Here is a 19,771-nt window from a genome sequence, read left to right as displayed (position 1 = left end):
TGCATTTAACTAAAAAGGATAGGAGGGAATAGTTATGGGGAAAGATCCAGGGCCAGCCTCCTTAGTTAGGCAGGAAACCACCAGGCTGTCTAGAAAAGCCTAATGCAGAAACATCTAGTCGAAAAGATCACCTTTTAGCCATCTGTACACATATGCAGAAGAGAGAATACAAAATACATTGTCTGCCATACGAAACATTTCAGACCTCAATAGCTAGCTTTAATTATAGAGCCAATAGTCCACAGCACTAAGCCATACCCTCCTGCACACTTTGGCCATACTATACTGGCCAAAATTTTCAAAATAGGAGCTTAAAGTCCATAGTCCTAAATCCATATTTAAGCGCCGAAAGGCAGGATTTTCAAAAGGATCTAAGTGACTTCTGGGCACAAGTCCTATTGACGTCACTGGGACCTGTGCTCCTATTTTTAAAAATATTGGCCACTGCATCCTTCCCTTTCATGGATGCTTGAAGAATTTTATAGTTCTTATGTTTTAAGTTTACCTGCTGGAATCCAGAGTGGTGTGGTGGGCTCTTCCTTAGGGCCTGCACAGCTTTTGTAGGGGACTGTTGTTGCTGGGCCAGAGCTTGGACCTGTAATTGGCTTGCAGACTGTGCTGTTGCCTGAGCTGGTAAGGATGTAAGGGGTTGCTGGGAAGGTGGTGCTGTCTGTTGAGGTCCCTGGTTCATTGGCCCTGGTCCAGAGGGCCGCTGCTGGCTGTAAGGAATGTGGGACTGTTTCCCACCTTGCACCTGGTTTCCTGCAGAGGAGTGAGCTGTAGGCTGAAGAAAGGTTCCTGGAACAGAAACACCACCTGGGAAGGTGTAACCTGAGCTCATGGAGAAAGCCACAGGAGGAGGTATAACGTATGCTGGAGGTGGGAACCCTAGAAAACATAAAAACACACCTTTAACCATTAGGAAGCCACACGTCTTAAGCAATGAAGGATATGCATCATGGTTTTCTATTTTCCGTGTTTCAGTCATGAAGACTGTAAATATGAGCTGTAATTCCACATTTGAGAGACTTTGTCATTTGGGGGAAATACATTCTCACACACTCAAAAATCAGGGGAAGGGGTTTGATATTTTAGAGGGAAGTTCTATTTCTGAATTTTTTTTTAGCTACCCCTTTAGTTACTGGTTATGGTCAACTGGAGAGACCCCCTGAAATTTTTCTACACTAAAATTAACCTATTTCTTTCTACTTTTTCTCCAACTCTCTTGCCTTCACCATCCTGAGATTTTCAACCTACTACTCTCAGGGCACTCCTCCATCCCACATTCTGTCTGATACTGAATCACTGCAATGCTGGAGGGAGGACTGGCAACCTATCAAGATGCACCCCACGCCCAGGTAGTCTCCAGTCCCTGACTTAATTTATCCAAAGAGTAAAGTGGGTACAGAACTAAGTCCTCCTTTCAGCAAGACTAAGGCTATGTCTACAGTTTATGCCAACATAATTTAGGTCACTCAAGGGAGTGAACAAACCACCCCCGAGCGACAAATTACGCTGGCATAAGTACTCATGTGCACAGCGCTATGTCGGCAGGAGAGCTTCTCCCACTGACATAGCTTCTGCCACTTTCAGAGGTGATTTTATTACGCTACCAGGAGAGCTCTCTCCTGTCAGCATAGTGTCTTCAACATGCATGCTGCAGCCGCACAGTTGCATTGGTGCAGCTGCACCGCTGTGCATGTAGACATGGCCTAACTCTTCTTTTCTTGCAGTTCATATTGTTGCAGTTTGGGGAGGAAGACAAGGGACTGAAGCTGCTCCTCCCAACCCAGATTTTCAGTTGAGTTTAGTGTAAGAAAAGACGGTTACTCACCGTTGTAACTGTTGTTCTTCGAGATGTGTTGCTCATATCCATTCCATTAGGTGTGCGCGCGCCGCGTGCACGATCGTCGGAGAATTTTCTACCCTAGCAACACCGGCGGGTCGGCTGTGGAGCCCCCTAGAGTGGCGCCTTCATGGCGCTGAATATATACCCCAGCCGACCCGGCGCCCCCTCAGTTCCTTCTTGCCGGCTACTCCGACAGTGGGGAAGGGGGGCGGGTTTGGAATGGATATGAGCAACACATCTCGAAGAACAACAGTTACAACGGTGAGTAACCGTCTTTTCTTCTTCGAGTGCTTGCTCATATCCATTCCATTAGGTGACTCCCAAGCCCAACTTAGGTGGTGGGGTCGGAGTGAGACATTGCTGTGTGCAAAACCGCTGATCCGAATGCAGCATCGTCCCTGGACTGCTGCACTAGTGCATAGTGAGCTGTAAACGTGCGGACTGATGACCAAACCGCCGCTCTACAAATGTCCTGGATCGGAACTTGTGCCAGGAAAGCAGTCGAGGAAGCTTGGGCCCTCGTGGAGTGAGCGGTGAGGTGCGGTGCTGAGACACCTGCCAGGTCATAGCAAGTCCGGATGCAAGACGTAATCCAGGAGGATAGGCGTTGTGAGGAGACCGGTAAGCCTTTCATTCGGTCGGCCACTGCAACGAAGAGTTGCGTCGTCTTTCTAAAGTGCCTTGTGCGGTCAATATAGAAAGCCAGGGCTCTGCGTACGTCCAGAGAATGCAAACGTTGATCCTGGCGAGTAGCATGTGGTTTAGGATGAAAGACCGGGAGAAATATATCCTGGTTGATATGAAACGGAGAAACCACCTTAGGGAGAAAGGCAGGATGTGGACGAAGCTGCACTTTATCCTTATGGAAAACTGTATAAGGGGGCTCGGATGTAAGCGCCCTGAGTTCAGAAACGCGCCTTGCTGAGGTGATGGCTACGAGGAAGGCTGTCTTCCAGGATAGGTACAAAAGTGAACAGGTGGCCAGTGGCTCGAATGGAGGACCTGTGAGCTTGGAGAGAACCAGGTTGAGGTCCCACGTCGGGACGGGCTGACGTTGTTGTGGGTACGTCCGGTCTAAGCCCTTGAGGAATCTAACGACCATCGCGTTAGAGAATACCGAGGACGCGAATTCCCCTGGGTGAAAGGCTGATATAGCGGCCAGGTGAACTCTAATTGAAGATATCGCCAACCCCTGCTGTTTTAGGGAGAGGAGATATTCCAATATGAGAGGAATAGGTGCCTGTAACGGGAACGTGGCTCGTTGTTCGCACCAACAGGAGAACCGCTTCCACTTGGCCAAGTACGTGGCTCGTGTTGAGGGCTTCCTACTGCTCAACAGAATCTGTTGGACCGAGAGTGAGCATTGTTGCTCTGCCTGGGTGAACCATGGAGCAGCCACGCCGTGAGGTGAAGAGATTGCAGGTCGGGGTGACGCAGCCGGCCGTGGTCCTGAGAGATGAGATCCGGACATAATGGAAGCGGGATCGGTGTCTGAACCGAGAGTTCCAACAGTGTGGTGTACCAATGTTGTCTCGGCCACGCTGGAGCGACCAGAATTACCTGTGCCTGGTCTCTGCGCAATTTGAGCAGTACCTTGTGGACCAGAGGAAACGGAGGGAAGGCATAAAACAGGTGGTCTTTCCAGGGAAGGAGAAACGCATCCGAGAGGGAGCCCGGAGCTCGACCTTGCAGGGAGCAGAACACGTGGCACTTCCTGTTGTCTCGAGATGCAAACAGGTCTATCTGGGGAAACCCCCACTTCTGGAAGACGGAATGTATGATGTCCGGGCGGATAGACCACTCGTGCGTCTGAAAGGACCTGCTGAGTCGGTCCGCTAAAGTGTTCTGGACTCCAGGGAGGAACGATGCCGTGAGATGGACTGAGTGGGCGATGCAGAAGTCCCACAGGCGAATGGCCTCTTGGCATAGAGTTGACGAACGTGCTCCTCCTTGCTTGTTGATGTAAAACATGGCCGTGGTGTTGTCGATGAGAACTAACACACAGCGGCCACGTAGGAGGTTGAGAAATGCCTGGCACGCCAGGCGCACCGCCATCAGTTCCCGAACATTGATGTGCAGAGCTATCTGGGGTGCAGTCCACAGGCCCTGGGTATGGTGTTCGTTGAGATGGGCGCCCCAACCCAGAGATGAAGCGTCTGTGACCAGGTGCAGAGAGGGTTGTGGGGCGTGAAATGGCATCCCCTCGCAAACCACATTGTGATCTAGCCACCAGGTGAGGGAGGTCAGGACCGAGTTCGGGACCGTGACCACCATGTTCAGGCTGTCCCGATGTGGGTGGTATATCGATGACACCCAGGTCTGGAGTGGGCGAAGCCGAAGTCTGGCATGCCTGGTTACGTACGTGCAGGAAGCCATGTGACCCAGCAGGGTGAGGCACGACCTCACCGTGGTAGTTGGGAAGGCCCTGAGCCCTTGAATAAGGCTCGTGATGGTACAAAAGCGGTTGTCTGGCAGGATGGCTTGTGCACATCTGGAGTCTAGGACTGCGCCGATGAATTCTATTCTCTGGGTAGGTTCTAAAGTGGATTTGTCCTTGTTGAGTAGGATGCCCAACTCGTTGAATGTGTGCACTATTATGTGAACGTGATCTCGAACTTGCTCTTTGGTGCGACCGCGCACCAGCCAGTCGTCTAGGTACGGGAACACCTGTATCCCTTGCCGACGAAGGTATGCTGCCACGACAGCCATACATTTCGTGAACACTCTTGGGGCCGAGGATAGGCCGAAGGGAAGGACTGCAAATTGGTAGTGCACCTTGCTTACCACAAATCGCAGGAAGCGTCTGTGAGGCGGGTAAATTGCAATATGAAAGTATGCGTCTTTCATGTCGAGGGCGGCGAACCAGTCTCCCGGATCGAGGGAAGGGATAATGGCCCCTAAGGAGACCATGCGGAACTTCAACTTTACTACGAATTTGTTGAGTCCGCGCAAGTCCAAGATGGGTCGCAGACCCCCTTTGGACTTGGGGATCAGGAAGTAACGGGAATAAAATCCCCTGCCCCTTAACTCTACTGGAACCTCCTCTATGGCCCCCATAGCAAGGAGCGTGGAAACCTCCTGTATAAGAAGTTGCTCGTGAGAAGGGTCCCTGAAGAGGGATGGGGAAGGGGGGTGGGAGGGAGGGATTGAAGAAAACTGGATAGCGTATCCCCTCTCCACCGTGCGAAGGACCCAACGGTCCGAAGTTATAAGGGACCAAACACGGTGGAAGTGGGAGAGGCGATCTCGAAAGGAGGGGGTTGGATCCTGGGGGATGACTGGGGCGCCGTCCTTGACCGCACCTTCAAAAGTTCTGCCTAGGGCCTGAAGGTGGCCTTGGTGGCCCCTGGTTCTGACCGGGTTGAGGGCCAGTCCACCTTCTCCTACCACCTCGCCCCCGCCTTCTGGCAGAGTCCTGCCTCTGACGAGGTGGAGGGGGGTAGAAACGTTGAGGCTGGGGCCTAAATGGTCTGCGCTGGGGACCCGCAACATGCATCCCCAGGGAGCGCATGATTGTTCTCGAGTCCTTGAGGCTCTGGAGACGAGAGTCCGTCTTGTCCGAGAACAATCCATGTCCCTCAAAGGGCAGATCCTGTAGGGTTTGCTGCAGCTCCGGAGGCAAACCCGAAACCTGAAGCCAGGAGATCCTCCGCATAGCGATACCCGAAGCCAGGGTCCTCGCAGCCGAGTCCGCTATGTCCAAGGAGGCCTGCAAGGAGGTCCGAGCCATCTTCTTACCCTCCTCTACCAAGGCCCCAAACTCCTCCCTGGAGTCTTGGGGAACCAATTCCTTGAACTTCCCCATAGAGTTCCAGGAATTAAAGTTATAGCGGCTCAGGAGCGCCTGCTGGTTAGCTGCTCTAAGTTGCAGCCCTCCGGCTGAATAAACTTTACGGCCAAACAAATCGAGGCGCTTAGCCTCCTTCGATTTGGGCGCTGCGGCCTGTTGACCGTGGCGCTCCCTTGCATTCACTGATGACACCACCAGTGAACACGGTTGGGGATGGGTATACAAGTACTCATAGTCCTTTGAGGGGACAAAGTACTTTCTTTCCACCCCTCTTGCTGTGGGTGGCATAGAGGCAGGAGTTTGCCATATCGTAGTGGCGTTAGCCTGGATCGTGCGGATCAGGGGTAACGCCACTCTAGATGGGGCATCCGCAGAGAGGATGTTCACAATGGGGTCCTGCACCTCCACAATCTCCTCTGCCTGAAGGTCCATATTACGTGCCACCCTACGTAATAGGTCCTGGTGTGCCCGGAGATCAATCGGGGGTGGACCCGTGTTCGTTGTGCCCGCCACTGCCTCATCTGGGGAAGATGAGGAAGATGCCTCAGGTGGCAAGGGATCCAAGGGCGGGGCCTGGTCCAATGAGCCTTGGAGCGGAGCATCACCTGCCTCTGGGTCCAGGACGTCAGGTGCGGGCACGGAGGCCTCCATGCCCCCTGGAGGAGGGCGAGAGATGGTGGACTCTGGGGCCCTTTGCTCAGAGTGCACCGAGCGAGAGGCTGATGGTGGTGGAGCCCCTTGAGCTTGGTGGTACGCCCACGGGGTCCAAAACGACCAGTGTGAAGGTCCCTGAGCGGGATCCTCCGCTACCTCCTGCCAGTGGCCCATGTCCGGATCATCGGCCTGTCCCTGAGGGAGGTATGCCGATCTCGATGCCCCATCGGAGGATCGGGACACTGATCTGGATGGCCATGGCGGTGCCAACCGCGCCGAGACGAGCTCCGGAAGGTACGGTGCCGTACGGTGCCGGTCCAGAGATGAACGGTCCCTGTGCGGTGCCGGCGAATGGTGCCGAGAACGGGATCGGTGCCGATGACCACGTCGGTGCCGAGAGTCAGACCTGGACCTGGAATGTGATCTTGAGTAGGCCCGGTGCCGGGAGCGGCCTCTCGACGTCGAGCGTCGATCGTAGCGGTGCCGAGAACTACGTCTCGATGTCGATCGGTGCCGACGATCATAGCGGTGCCGAGACGTAGAGCGGTGCCGCGACGATGATCTTGGCCGCGAGTACGACCGGTGCCGAGGTGATATCCGGCGCCGGGACTGCGAGCGGCGTGGGGACCTGCTTCGGGACCTGGACCGGTGCCGTGGTTCCAGCCCCTGCGATGGAGGGCGCATCAAGGCAGGTTTCCCCCTAGATTGGACCGGACGAGTCAACGGTGCCGACGGTGCCGGAGGTTGGGGCGGTGCCGGCTCCGTGAGAGCGATCAAGTCTCTCGCCGTCGCGAAGGTCTCTGGGGTCGACGGGAGGCACTGTATCACCGCCGGTCGCGGTGGTGACCCTGTCTGCACCGGACTCAACTGCCTCGGAGCCGGAGTCGACGGTGCTGGAGGCACCTGTTTTCGGTGCTCCACAGGCGGACGCGGCTCTACCCCCGGCACCGGGGGAGCCGGCATCTTCGGCACGGCGGTCCCCGTCTTATGGGATTTTTTATGTCCCGGGGATGATGAACGGCGCCGAGGCACTTGCTGTGAGTGCGGTGCCGACGAGGTCCGGTGCCGTGGAGGCTTGTCCGACGTGGTCGGAATGGTCGGTGCCGCCGGGGCACTGCGCACCGAGGTGCTAGGTGCCGGGGCCTGACGCGCCGATGGAGCGTCCGGGCTAAGTGCCGCCTCCATAAGGAGTTGCCGGAGCCGAAAGTCCCGCTCCTTCTTGGTCCTCGGTCTGAAGGCCTTACAGATCTTGCACTTATCTGTTTGATGGGACTCTCCCAGGCACTTCAGACACGAGTCGTGCGGGTCACTCGTTGGCATAGGCTTAGCGCAGGAGGCGCACTGTTTGAAGCCGGGAGCCTTGGGCATGAGCCCGGCCACGCGCCGGGGGAAAAAAGGGGGGAGACAACCCCCTTAATCCCCTTTAACTATATAACAACTGTTAACAAAGTGAATAAACAACTATCTAACTATATACAACTAGAACTATAACTATAACTGTGAATAACGGAATAAGCTAGGGAGAGTGGAGAACAGCTACGCCGCGCTCCACAGTTCCAACGACCGTCAGGGGCGGTAAGAAGGAACTGAGGGGGCGCCGGGTCGGCTGGGGTATATATTCAGCGCCATGAAGGCGCCACTCTAGGGGGCTCCACAGCCGACCCGCCGGTGTTGCTAGGGTAGAAAATTCTCCGACGATCGTGCACGCAGCGCGCGCACACCTAATGGAATGGATATGAGCAAGCACTCGAAGAAGAACTGATGGTCCTCTTTGTCCATCCCCACTTTCGGTCAATTGCTACTTGGAATAGCTGCAGCACCACTTGGGGAAGGTGGGCTCTGCAAGTGCTCCATGGGCAAGCAGCATGGAGAAAGTAAACATGATAGTGGCACTTAAAGCTGCAAGATCCCTCTGTTTATGTAGATAAACCAAAACCCTGAGAAGCAGCAGCAGCAAATCATTAAACATATTTAAACAATATAACTTAACACAAATATTAACACCACACCTTCTTCAGTGGAAACCTGGCTGTAAAGCAGATAAAATATAAAAGATCAGCTATGCAGTTATGAGAGTATTGTATACAGAGACAAGATGGGTGAGGTAATATCTTTTATTGAACCAACTTCTATTAGTGAAAGAGACGAGCTTTCGAGCTTACACAGAGTTCTTCTCCAGGTCTGGGAAAGACACTCAAGGTGTCATGGCTACATATAAGGTGGAACAGCTTGTTTAGCATAAGGAGTTAACATGTTGTAAGTGACTATTCAAGTGGGCAGTTAATACTTCTGCAGTCTCAGGACAAAGGAGGGTTACTGGGTTATAGATTGTTGTAATGAGCCATAAATCCAGTGCTTTTATTGAGTCCATGATTGTTAGTGTCTAACAAAGTTATGAATCTAAGCTCCCAGGCTCATCTTTTGAATACTTCACTCCTAAGTGAAGCATCTTTGCTTAAAATCCTGTTTTATTCAGTTTGTCATATTATAAGTAAATACAAGAGCAGACTACAGCAGTTTCATGTTATAAAGTTAGACGCTTGTCCTTCAACAGCAAAACCTAAGTGATGTGCTATATTTGCATGTAAACCATACAGACATCATGGCATGGAACGTAATTCCAAAATATAAGGAACCCTATTTATCTCACTTTTCAGTTCAACTACAACCTCTGGTTATTATGCTTAAGTCAGGTCCATAACCTGAAATGATAATTTTACTAAAACTGTTGCTGCCTTGAGGGATACTTCAATATATCTTTCATCACATGAATTTCTATGCAGTTAGTAGTAAGTGCTGCTTCAGATGAGAATCAGCTGATTTACCTGGCCGACTGGGAAGAGGAGGGAAGGCTCCTGGGTGATGAATGGGGATGAACTGGGAGTTGCTTGCCTGGCTTGGAGTCTGAGTTACTGGTGTTTTCCTGGCTTCGGACACCGGAGTTTTCCTCATCTCAGTCTGAGATTTTACCTATATCAAAAGAAATCACATAAAAATAGTTACAGAATTTTTGTCAGCCATCACATCATCTCAGTTCTGAAATGGAAGGCCCAGATTGAGATATATTCACTCTGTCCAGATAGTCAGAGGCAAAGAATGGTCCAAGTAGTTAGGGCATGAGGACTTGGGAGATCCACAAGCTTCCTGTGCAACCTTCTGCAAGTCACTTAGCCTGTCTGTGCCTCAGTTCCCAGTTTGTAAAATGGGGACAGTAGTACTTCCCTACTTCACAGTGTATAAGAACAAATGCAGTCTGGAAAAGAAGCTGCAGCAAGATTTCTCCCAATGTATTGCTCCATCCTAAATTATGCAGTATATATGCAAGGCCCTATATTTTATGCAGCTCATTTGACCCAAATTATTTAAAAGGTCCCTCGAGTGGTCCCTCGGTGCAAGCCTCCCTACCCGAACACCAGTTCTTTTCCAATCTCTACTCAGCCCCATCCAGCACAGTATCATGTGTTATTGGATATTAATGTCAATTCTATGCTGCCCCCACATTTTCAGGTTGTGACATTGCACTCTATATGATTTTATGAAAATATGCTAATGAGTGTGAATATACTGTAACTGGAATATGCTTAATGCAAAAGGTCTCTTGTAAGGTATCATTACAAAACTTATAATCTACTGAGTGTGGTCATCCTATTTGTATGTATGTATCATTATTGTATCTGAAACTAGAAATATAACTCTGAGGGCCTATTGTAATTATGCAAAGTGTGGGCCATTAATGGTGGTTTGGAATCTTGATGGCTCCCATCAACTAGGACAATTGATTGTGGATGGCTCTGTTTGCAGGCAGGCCTTCCTGTGAGTCAGGCTGGGAGGAATGAGGGCTTGAAGTCTTACAGTGACATGTGATCATGTCACCTGAACTGGACTCCATCTTTAACCAGGTGCTTTTCCATTTAGAAGGAGGGGTGGGAACCCAGAGAGGGACAAAGGATTCCTGCCTTACACAAAAGATATATAAAGGGGGTGGAACAGAACTAAGGGGGCAGCAATCATGAGAAATCCCCTAGCTACCACCTGAGCTGGAACAAGGGCAGTACCAGGGGAAAGGATTGTGCTCAGACTAGGAAGGCGTCCAAGAAAGAAGGCGTGTGAAAGAAACTTATTGAAACATCTCTGAGGGTGAGATTTTATCTGTATTCAGTTTTCTTACTATACGAGGCTTAGACTTGCGTGTTTTATTTTACTTTGCTTGGTAATTCACTTTGTTCTGTCTGTTATTACTTGGAACCACTTCAATCCTACTTTTTGTATTTAATAAAATCACTTTTTACTTATTAATTAACCCAAAGTATGTATTAATACCGGGGGGAGGACACACAAACAGCTGTGAATCTCTATTAGTGTTAGAGGGCCAACAATTTAGGATTTTACCCTGTTTTATACAGGGTAAAACAGATTTATTTGGGGTTTGGACCCCATTGGGAGCTGGGCATCTGAGTGTTGGAGACAGGAACACTTCTTAAGCTGTTTTCAGTTAAGCCTGCAACTTTTGTGGGACATGTTTCAGACCTGGGTCTGTGTTTGTAGAAGGTTAGCATGTCTGGCTCAAACAAGGCAGGGTTCTGGAGTCCCAAACTGGTAGGGAAAACAGGCTCAGAGGCAGTCTCGGCAAATCAGGTGGCAGTTCCCAAGGGGGTTTCTGTGATCCAACCCCATCACACGGGTAGTCAAAGGTTTTGTACTGCATGATGAACATTTCGATTTGGGGAAACAATTATGTAGCAGATTCAAAGAATTATGTAAGAATCTAAGGGACTGAATAACTACTTTATACACACAGAGCCTTGAATATGTGTGATGTGCATTAAAATGCACACTACCCTGTTTCCCCGAAAATAAGACATCCTCCGAAAATAAGGCCTACTTACAGTTTTGCCTCTCGTTGTAATATAAGGCATCCCCCCGATAATAAGACCTCCCCGATAATAAGGCAAAAAAATGTGTACCGTATTCTTCTTCATTGAAAAATAAGACATCCCCTGAAAATAAGACCTAGCGCATCTTTGGGAGCAAAAATTAATATAAGACACTGTCTTATTTTCGGGGAAACAGGGTACAATGTCTAGCCACTCACTTCCTCATTCTCATGCAATACAAAGTTACTTAGTTTCCAGTGCTACACAGTACAAGCATAGAGGTAAGAGTCATTCAGAAGTCATAAGGCTGTAACACAAGGGCCTACAGGTCACAAGCCTGTATGACAATAAGCTTTGCATAACTAAGGCCTAGGCATAAAAAGTGTTGATGTACGTAGTTACCGGGTGAGTGGTCTTTAATCGACAGTTTGACCTTAAGTCACAAGGTGAGTATTACAGTAAATGAGAGTGGTACGTGATGGGAAAAAGCAAAGTGAGGTACCACAAAAGTATATTTTTGGAAATTTTAGGGAAATTTTAAAGGATGTCGAGCTTAACTAAAACTAACATGTACTAACTGCAGATGTACCATGGCAACTAATTGATGTAAATGCTAATAAGTATGACGTAAGAGACAAATTGAGCGACTGAAGACAGGGACTCCAATTTTATTGAGGGTAGAAGTACCTATAAGGGAAAAGGTTAAAACCATCACTGAATATGTATAAGATACGGTGGGCGTTGGCATAACACCCTATACGAGTTAAGACCCAGCCTCAGGGCAGTCGAACATGTTGGTTGCGTTGATTTGACAACCACACGCAGATCACCTCATGTATTCTGGGGCTCCTCACAAGAGATGATGCGAATATGCAAGTGCTAGCCATTTTGTATTGGCTCCATCTCCTTTGATGTATTACAGTGTTTGTGATCTTGTTTGCAAATAAATTTTACTAGTCAGAAAACATCCAGATTTTGTTTCTTGTGTGCACCTCAAGTTCCTAATTCTACTGGCAACTCTATTACTGTGACTGATTTGGAAGCAGACCCCTTTCAAATTATTGTGTAATAGCTACATGAAAACAAGTACCCCCTTCGCAATCAGGCAATAGGAACGTTTGAATATCCCCAAAGTATTTTCCATAAAATGAAAATTAAAACATCAATGTTGTACAAAAGTTCTGAAGGTGACCCGCAGAAAAGGGGTCTTCTGTCCTGTTTTATTTCTTTATGTACTGAAGTAGGCTTTGAAGTTTTTTTCAAAATGGATTTCTTCTGCTTGCAGGACTGATAATTTTATTAGATTTTTAAAAATCTAATCAGATTTTGTCATTAGTTTTTAACTTTCTTACCATTTTATAGTCTTAACTTGCTGAAGTGGATGTTTTATATTTGTTTGTTTCTTTAGTTTCCTAAATAGCAGAATTTGAGATTTTATATTGGGAAAAAAAATCCAAAATAATTTACATTTTAAACACTTATTTATGCTGAAAAAGACAGAGCCTCATTATCAACCTTACTGTGAGGATGCCATAAACGCTCAACCACAAAGCTGATAAACTACACATCTATAGCCAACATCACCTTCTGATATACTGAATTTCCACAAGTCAAGAAAGATGCATTATTTTCACCAGGCTATACTCCTTCAGGGTTTGAAGTCAACTTTGCTCTTCAGTCACTAAAGTGACTTTGAAAATTCCACCCTTAAGTGCCTAAATATGGATTTAGGTGCCTAATTTTAGACCTCTATTTTTGAAAGCTGTGGCCTGTGTGTATTTAAAAAGTTAATAGCTTTGTTAGTGTTGAAAGTAACTTTTTTTCAGTGACAGATTTTGTCACTGAAAGAATAGTTGAGTACAATTTTAGCCCAAGGTACTGTAAACACTCATACACATGCTTAACTTTAAACAAAAGTAATCCCATTGAAATAAAAATTCTTTATCTATCGTAAAGCAGATTAGAAGTGTAAATTTCTTCCTTTGCAGGTTACCTTTATAATACTATGACCAAACAGTGCCCCTCATACAGTAAACATGCTACCAGGACATGAATTTACCAGCCAGCAAGCCTGTCATTTCTTCAGCATTGGTTTACACAATATTCGTGCATAAACAAAATGTCTTAGCAACATTAAGCCCAACGCAAGTCTTTAATATTACAGTTCCATAAAGCACTTAATTTAAATCACTAACACAATTAGTAGCTGCATCAGCTGATGGTTCGGGTCTGATTTAGAGATTAATGGGGAACCTCAGGATACTTGGAGAAAGTCAGCTTTACATCAGAGACCATTCTACCAAGTGTCTTATTCCCTAAGAAAATCTCCATTACACTTTCTATTGCCCTATTGGATTCATTGCTCCCAGGTGAGGTAACATGGTCTAGTGCTTAGAGCAGGATTCAGGGAATCAGTCTATTCCACACTGTCATACTCTGTGTGCCACTGAGCAAGCATTTCCCTTATCTGTGAAATGGGAAAAATTACCTTTGAGAAAATTATACAATTAGGTGCTATTAAATTTGAACTATTATTTATCTTAAACACATTGGGCTATATCCTGTCCCTTGGCTTCACCCCCCTTGTACTGCTCTAGCTTGCAAAGGAGATGGAATGCTGCCTAAACAGGGCAGCTGGAGAGTCCCTTCAACATAAGGCTTAGCTGACTTCACAAACCCCCGTTGCCTGGACAGTTGTCTGCAGCCAGAAATCTGGCTAATATTCAATACACCAGTGTTGAAACTGCTCTGGGAAGCACAATGTACTTCCATAGTTTTTCTTAAACTGCCCAACAGCACAGTAAATACAGCCACTCACTATCAGGAATGAAACAACATTAAACTCTACCCAGAGAACAAAGCCAAATTCAGGAGCCAATATAAGTAGATGTAAGTTGTACCTTTTTCCAGCCCCCTCTGTGAGAGTTATCATAGGGTTACCATATTTTGAGTGTCCAAAAAGAGGACACTCCACGGGGCTCCGCCCCCGCCCCTGCCCCCCCCCCCACTCCACCCCTTCCCCAAAGTCCCTGCCCCAACCCCGCCCCCTCCCCTGCTTCCCATGAACATTTGATTCGCAGGAAGCCTGAAGCAGGCAGCACGTAAGCTGAGGGGGTGGGGGTGGGGCGCGGCCCAGTCTGGCCCCCGCAACCGAGCGGCTCCCTCCGGCGGCCGGCCCCGGCGTCTCCAGCCTGGCTTGGCTCCTGGGGTGCCGGCCCCCGGCCCAAGCCCCGGCCGAGCACCCCCAGCCCCGCACCACCGGGCCCGGCCCGGCCCCCGGCCCAGTACCGCCCGCCCAGCCCCCCCCGGGCCCGGCCCGGCACCCCCGGCCCAGCCCCCGGCTGAGCACCCCCGGCCCAGCACCCAGCGGTGCCAGCCCCTCCCTATTTTCCCGGACATGTACGGCTTTTTGGGATTTCCCCCCGGACGGGGATTTGAGGCCCAAAAAGCCGGACATGTCTGGGAAAATCCGGACGTATGGTAACCCTAGTTATCAACTAGTCTCTCATTCACTTCTAGTTGGATACATAGGCCAAACGTAGCAGTGACTTGTAAGATGGTATACAGTAGATTCCACTTAATGGCAATTCTGATGTTAGCAACTTCCAGTTAATGCGTCCCAGCAAAATGTTGCCAATTCCATTCTCATTAACATCAATGTTAATGGGATTTTGATCCTGGCAACGGCACACCACTTATTAGCACCCCTCCCCACATCCCTTATTTTAAAGAAAGGCCCCACCGCAGGCAGATTTGCAAGGCTGCAGCCAGGAAAGGAAGTGGTAGGACAGGCATTCCCTGCTTGCAACCCCCCAAACCTGCTTGCTGCTAGTGCTCAGCCCATCCCAGTTCTTCCTTCTGGGGCTGCAGCCCAGCAAACCTCCCTGCACACAGGGACTGCACAGGCGGTATGGGGCTATGGATGGACGGGAAGGTTGTGGGCAGGGCAGTAACAGGGAGGGGAGCTGCATCCCGGATGTCAGCATGGCACAGTACCTCTCCCTGTGCCTTGCCAGGGGACTGCATACCAGGAAGAAAGCACTGGGTTGTGCTGATCCCTCACCCGTGGAGAATTTAGGAAGAGGTATGGTGCAACCTCATGAGCCCCTCAGCTCCCCATAGAAAGTCCCAACATCCAGACTGCAGCTGCCCTGCCAGAGTCAGGTTTGCATGGCTACATCCAGAAAAGGCATATCCCAATGCTTTCTTCCCTGGCTGCTGCCTTGCAAATCTTTCTTCTGCTTATTAGCAACTCTCTGATAATAGCAACTTTTTGCTGGCAGCCAAAGAGTTGCTAATAAGCGCAATCTACTATGCCACTTGAGCAAACAACTCCTTACACCCTCCTATTTTACCTGCTACACCCCTCTTTTCTAGGCTTTCCACACTAGTTATTGTACACCAAGTTATTTCCTTAGATTGAGTGGGCCAAGATTCAAAAATATAGGGTAAAAGCACACACAAAAACAGATTTCACGGGGGAAGACCAGATTTCACAGTCCATGACGCATTTTTCATGGCTGTGAATTTGGTAGGGCCCTAGTTACAGGTAAAGCAGTATAAGTTACATAATGGTAAGCTGATGAGAGTCTAGATGAGAGAGTTGAGTAAGCTGAAGTAACTCGTACACTGAGAGGGCTAGAAGAGGATGTAAATTAAGGCACTCTGCCTTTCCTTATGTATGTTTATCTTTTAGTGACAGCCGTGTTAGTCTGTATCAGCAAAAACAACGAGGAGTCTTTGTGGTACCTTAGGGTACACCTACACTACCCGCCGGATTGGCGGGTAGTGAGTGATTTATCCTGTCTAGCGTAGACGCAATAAATCGATCCCCGATCACTCTGCCGTCCACTCCTGTACTCCACCGCGGTGAGAGGCGGAAGCGGAGTCAACAGGGGAGCGGCAGCAGTCGACCCCGCACCGTGAGAATGCGAGGTAAGTCGACCTAAGATACATCGACTTCAACTATGCTATTCTCGTAGCTGAAGTTGTGTATCTTAGGCTGATCCCCCCTTCTCCCCCAGTGTAGACCAGGCCTTAGAGACTAACAAATTTATTGGGCATAAGCTTTTGTCAGCTGCATGGAGTGAAAAATACAGCAGGTAGGTATAAATATACAGCACATGAAAAAATGGGAGTTGCCTTACCAAGTGCGGGGTCAGTGCTAACAAGGCCAATTCAGTCAGGGTGGATGTGGCCCATTCCAGATTGACAGAGCCAGAAGGGTACCCAGAAGTCACCTACTACAGGACAGGCCCAACGAAGAAAGTAACAGAACGCCACTAGCCATCACTAAAGCCCTCAACTAAAACCTCTCCAGTGCATCATCAAGGATCTACAACCCTATCCTGGAGGATGATCCCTCACTCTCACAGACCTTGGGAGACAGGCCAGTCCTCGCTTACAGACAGACCCCCAAATACTCACCAACAACTACACACCACACAACAGAAACACTAACCCAGGAACCAATCCCTGCAACAAACCCTGTTGCCAACTCTGTCCGCATATCTATTCAGGGGACACCATCATAGGACCTAACCATATCAGCCACACGATCAGGGGCTCGTTCACCTGCACATCTACCAATGTGATATATGCCATCATGTTCCAGCAATGCCCCTCTGCCATGTACATTGGCCAAACTGGACAGTCTCTACACAAAAGAATAAATGGACACAAATCAGACATCAAGAATTGTAACATTCAAAAACCAGTAGGAGAGCTCTGCAATCTCCCTGGACACTCAATAAAAGACTTAAAAGTGGCCATTCTTCAATGAAAAAACTTCAAAAACAGACTTCAACAAGAAACTGCAGAACTGGAATTAATTTGCAAACTTGACACCATCAAATTAGGCCTGAATAAAGACCGAGAGTGGCTGGGTCACTACAAAAAAGTAATTTTTCCTCTGTTGATACTCAGACCTTCTTGTCAACTGTTGGGAATGGACCACATCCACCGTGACTGAATTGGCCTCGTTAGCACTGACCCCCTCCATTTGGCAAGGTAACTCCCATTTTTTCATGTGCTGTATATTATTTATACCTACCTACTGTATTTTTCACTCCATGCATCTGATGAAGTAGGTCAGAGCCCACGAAAGCTTATGCCCAAATAAATTTGTTAGTCTCTAAGGTGCCACAAGGACTCCTCGTTATCTTTTAGTGTAATCCTTCCCATTTCACTGGAATTTGTAAAGAACTGTCCTAGTATCTAGCCAATTTCCCCTGGTTTATTTTTGTGATGTCTAACTTACTCTTACTAGTCTTGCTTCGCTTACAATTTATGAAAACAAAAATGTAAGATTGACCATTTCTTCTGTACTTCACCTCCCCACCACAAAAGAACCACCAGTTCCTTCAGGGAAAGCCTGAGCAAACAGATAGGCTTTGCAGAATGACCTAAAGTCAAACTAAAGCTGTCAGACCAACAAAGGGAGGGAATTTGACTCTAGTCTAAACATGCCACTGAAAAAATTATGCCTCCACAGTCCCTGTTTGAATCTGAGACATGTCAGCTCATGACCCTCATCGGAATTTCAACTGTCAGGGGAGTGCTGAGGAGACATGCAGTCTTAAGATGGCCAGGACCCAAACAATTAAGGGGTCATGATCAACACCTTGAATTGAAACGAGAAATGAAGTGTTAGTGTCATCTTTGGAATATATAGATACACAACTGCACTACATTCTGCATTAGATGAAGTATGAATGTTCAAGAAAGCCCTAAGAAGAGAATGAGCAGAAGACCAGTTGTCCAAAGCCACTCTCTGATTCCCTCAAAGAAAATAAATTGAATCACCGCAGAGTAGACTCAGACTCATAGACTTTAAGGTCAGAAGGGACCATTATGATCATCTAGTCTGACCTCCCGCATGATGCAGGCCACAAAGCCATCCCAACCCTTTCCCTTGACTCTGCTGTTGAAGTCCCCAAATCCTGTGGTTTAGAGACTTAAATTAGCAGAGAGTCCTCCAGCTAGCGATCCCTGCCCCATGCTGCGGAGGAAGGCAAAAAACCTCCAGGGCCTTTGCCAATCTACCCTGGAGGAAAATTCCTTCCCGACCCCAAATATGGCGATCAGTAGAATCCCGAGCATGTAGGCAAGATTCTCCAGCCAGACTCTCATTGGCCATTATACTATTTACCAGCGATGGCACGCTGTTCCTTTGACGAAACTCACGTTATTCCATTAAACCATTCCCTCCATAAACTTATCTAGCTTAATCTTAAAACCAGACAGGTCCGTCGCCCCCACCGTTTCCCTCGGAAGGCTGTTCCAATATTTCACCCCTCTGACGGTCAGAAACCTTCGTCTAATTTCAAGCCTAAACTTCCCCACGGCCAGTTTATATCCATTCGTTCTCGTGTCCACATTAGTACTGAGCTGGAATAATTCCTCTCCCTCCCTAGTATTTATTCCTCTGATATACTTAAAGAGAGCAATCATATCCCCCCTCAGCCTTCGTTTGGTCAGGCTAAACAACCCGAGCTCCTCGAGTCTCCTTTCATACGACAGGTTTTCCATTCCTCTAATCATCCTAGTGGCCCTTCTCTGTACCCGTTTGAGTTCATCTTTTTTAAACATGGGAGACCAGAACTGCACACAATACCAGTCTATCAATCACTGCCAAAAAAGGAGCTGTATCAACATCATAGATACTGTAGCAAAGGCAGCTGATGGATCTGATACACACTCACTCTTTCTAGACCAGGGGTCGGCAACCTTTCAGAAGTGGTGTGCTGAGTCGTAATTTATTCCCTCTAATTTAAGGTTTCGCGTGCCGGTAACACATTTTAATGTTTTTTAGAAGGTCTCTCTCTATAAGTCTATATATTATATAACTAAACTAGTGTTGAATTGTAAAATAAACAAGGTTTTCAAAATGTTTAAGAAGCTTCATTTAAAATGAAATTAAAATGTTGATCTTACGCCACTGGCCCGCTCAGCCCGTTGCTGGTCTGGGATTCTGTTCACCTAGGCCAGCAGCAGGCTGAGCGAGGCCTGCGGCCAGGACCCCAGCTGGCAAGGGTCCGGCAGCCAGAACCCCAGACCAGCAGCGGCTCTGCTCACTGCCGCTCAGGGGTTGCATCCGCCGGCTCCTGCCAGCCGGGATCCTGGCTGCCGGATCCACTCAGCCCGCTGCCAGTCTGGGGTCCCGGCCCTCCCCACATACAGTGAGTACCTACCTTCTCCCTGGTTCTGGGCATTCTCTTCCTCTCTCTGCACTGAGCTGAGGGTGGCAGTGCACTGAGCACAGGGCTGGGGGTGAAGGAGCAGGCTGCGGGTTGGGGTGTAGGGTCTGGCCAGGAGCTAAAATGAGGGAGGCTCAGGGTTGGGGCAGGAGGTTCGGGTGTGGGGTACTTACCTGGGCAGCTCCCATTTGATGTGAGGGGTGCAGATGGGAATGTCGGCGAGGGGTTCATATGGGTATGTTGGGAGCGGGGTGCAGGAGCTCCCATTTGGTGCTCCGGGTGGGGGATGTGTGGGGGGTGGGGATGTGGAGCAGTGCAGGTGTCAGGGCACAGCGGGGGCTGGGGATGTGTGGGGGTGCCAGAGTCAGGGCAAGGGTTGTGGGGGTGGGATGAAGGAGTCAAGCAG

At 48.8% G+C, this 19,771-nt stretch overlaps 1 protein-coding gene across 5 annotated transcripts in view; it reads right to left on the bottom strand.

The window, feature by feature from the left end:
- The window catches only part of SMG7 (SMG7 nonsense mediated mRNA decay factor), a 110,997-nt gene that overhangs the window by 11,291 nt on the left and 79,935 nt on the right, over nucleotides 1-19,771 (bottom strand). For all 5 annotated transcript variants that reach the window (XM_034778054.1, XM_034778053.1, XM_034778051.1 and 2 more), the window contains 2 exons: nucleotides 9,119-9,263; nucleotides 506-888 (listed from right to left, as the gene is read on the bottom strand). In XM_034778054.1, coding sequence (XP_034633945.1) covers nucleotides 506-888; nucleotides 9,119-9,263 — 528 coding nt within the window. The remainder of the gene's footprint in view (nucleotides 1-505; nucleotides 889-9,118; nucleotides 9,264-19,771) is intronic.

The sequence above is a fragment of the Trachemys scripta genome, chromosome 8 (genome assembly GCF_013100865.1).
Source record: "Trachemys scripta elegans isolate TJP31775 chromosome 8, CAS_Tse_1.0, whole genome shotgun sequence".
Lineage (NCBI taxonomy): Eukaryota > Metazoa > Chordata > Testudines > Emydidae > Trachemys > Trachemys scripta.
This window is presented reverse-complemented; position numbering and strand designations above follow the sequence as displayed.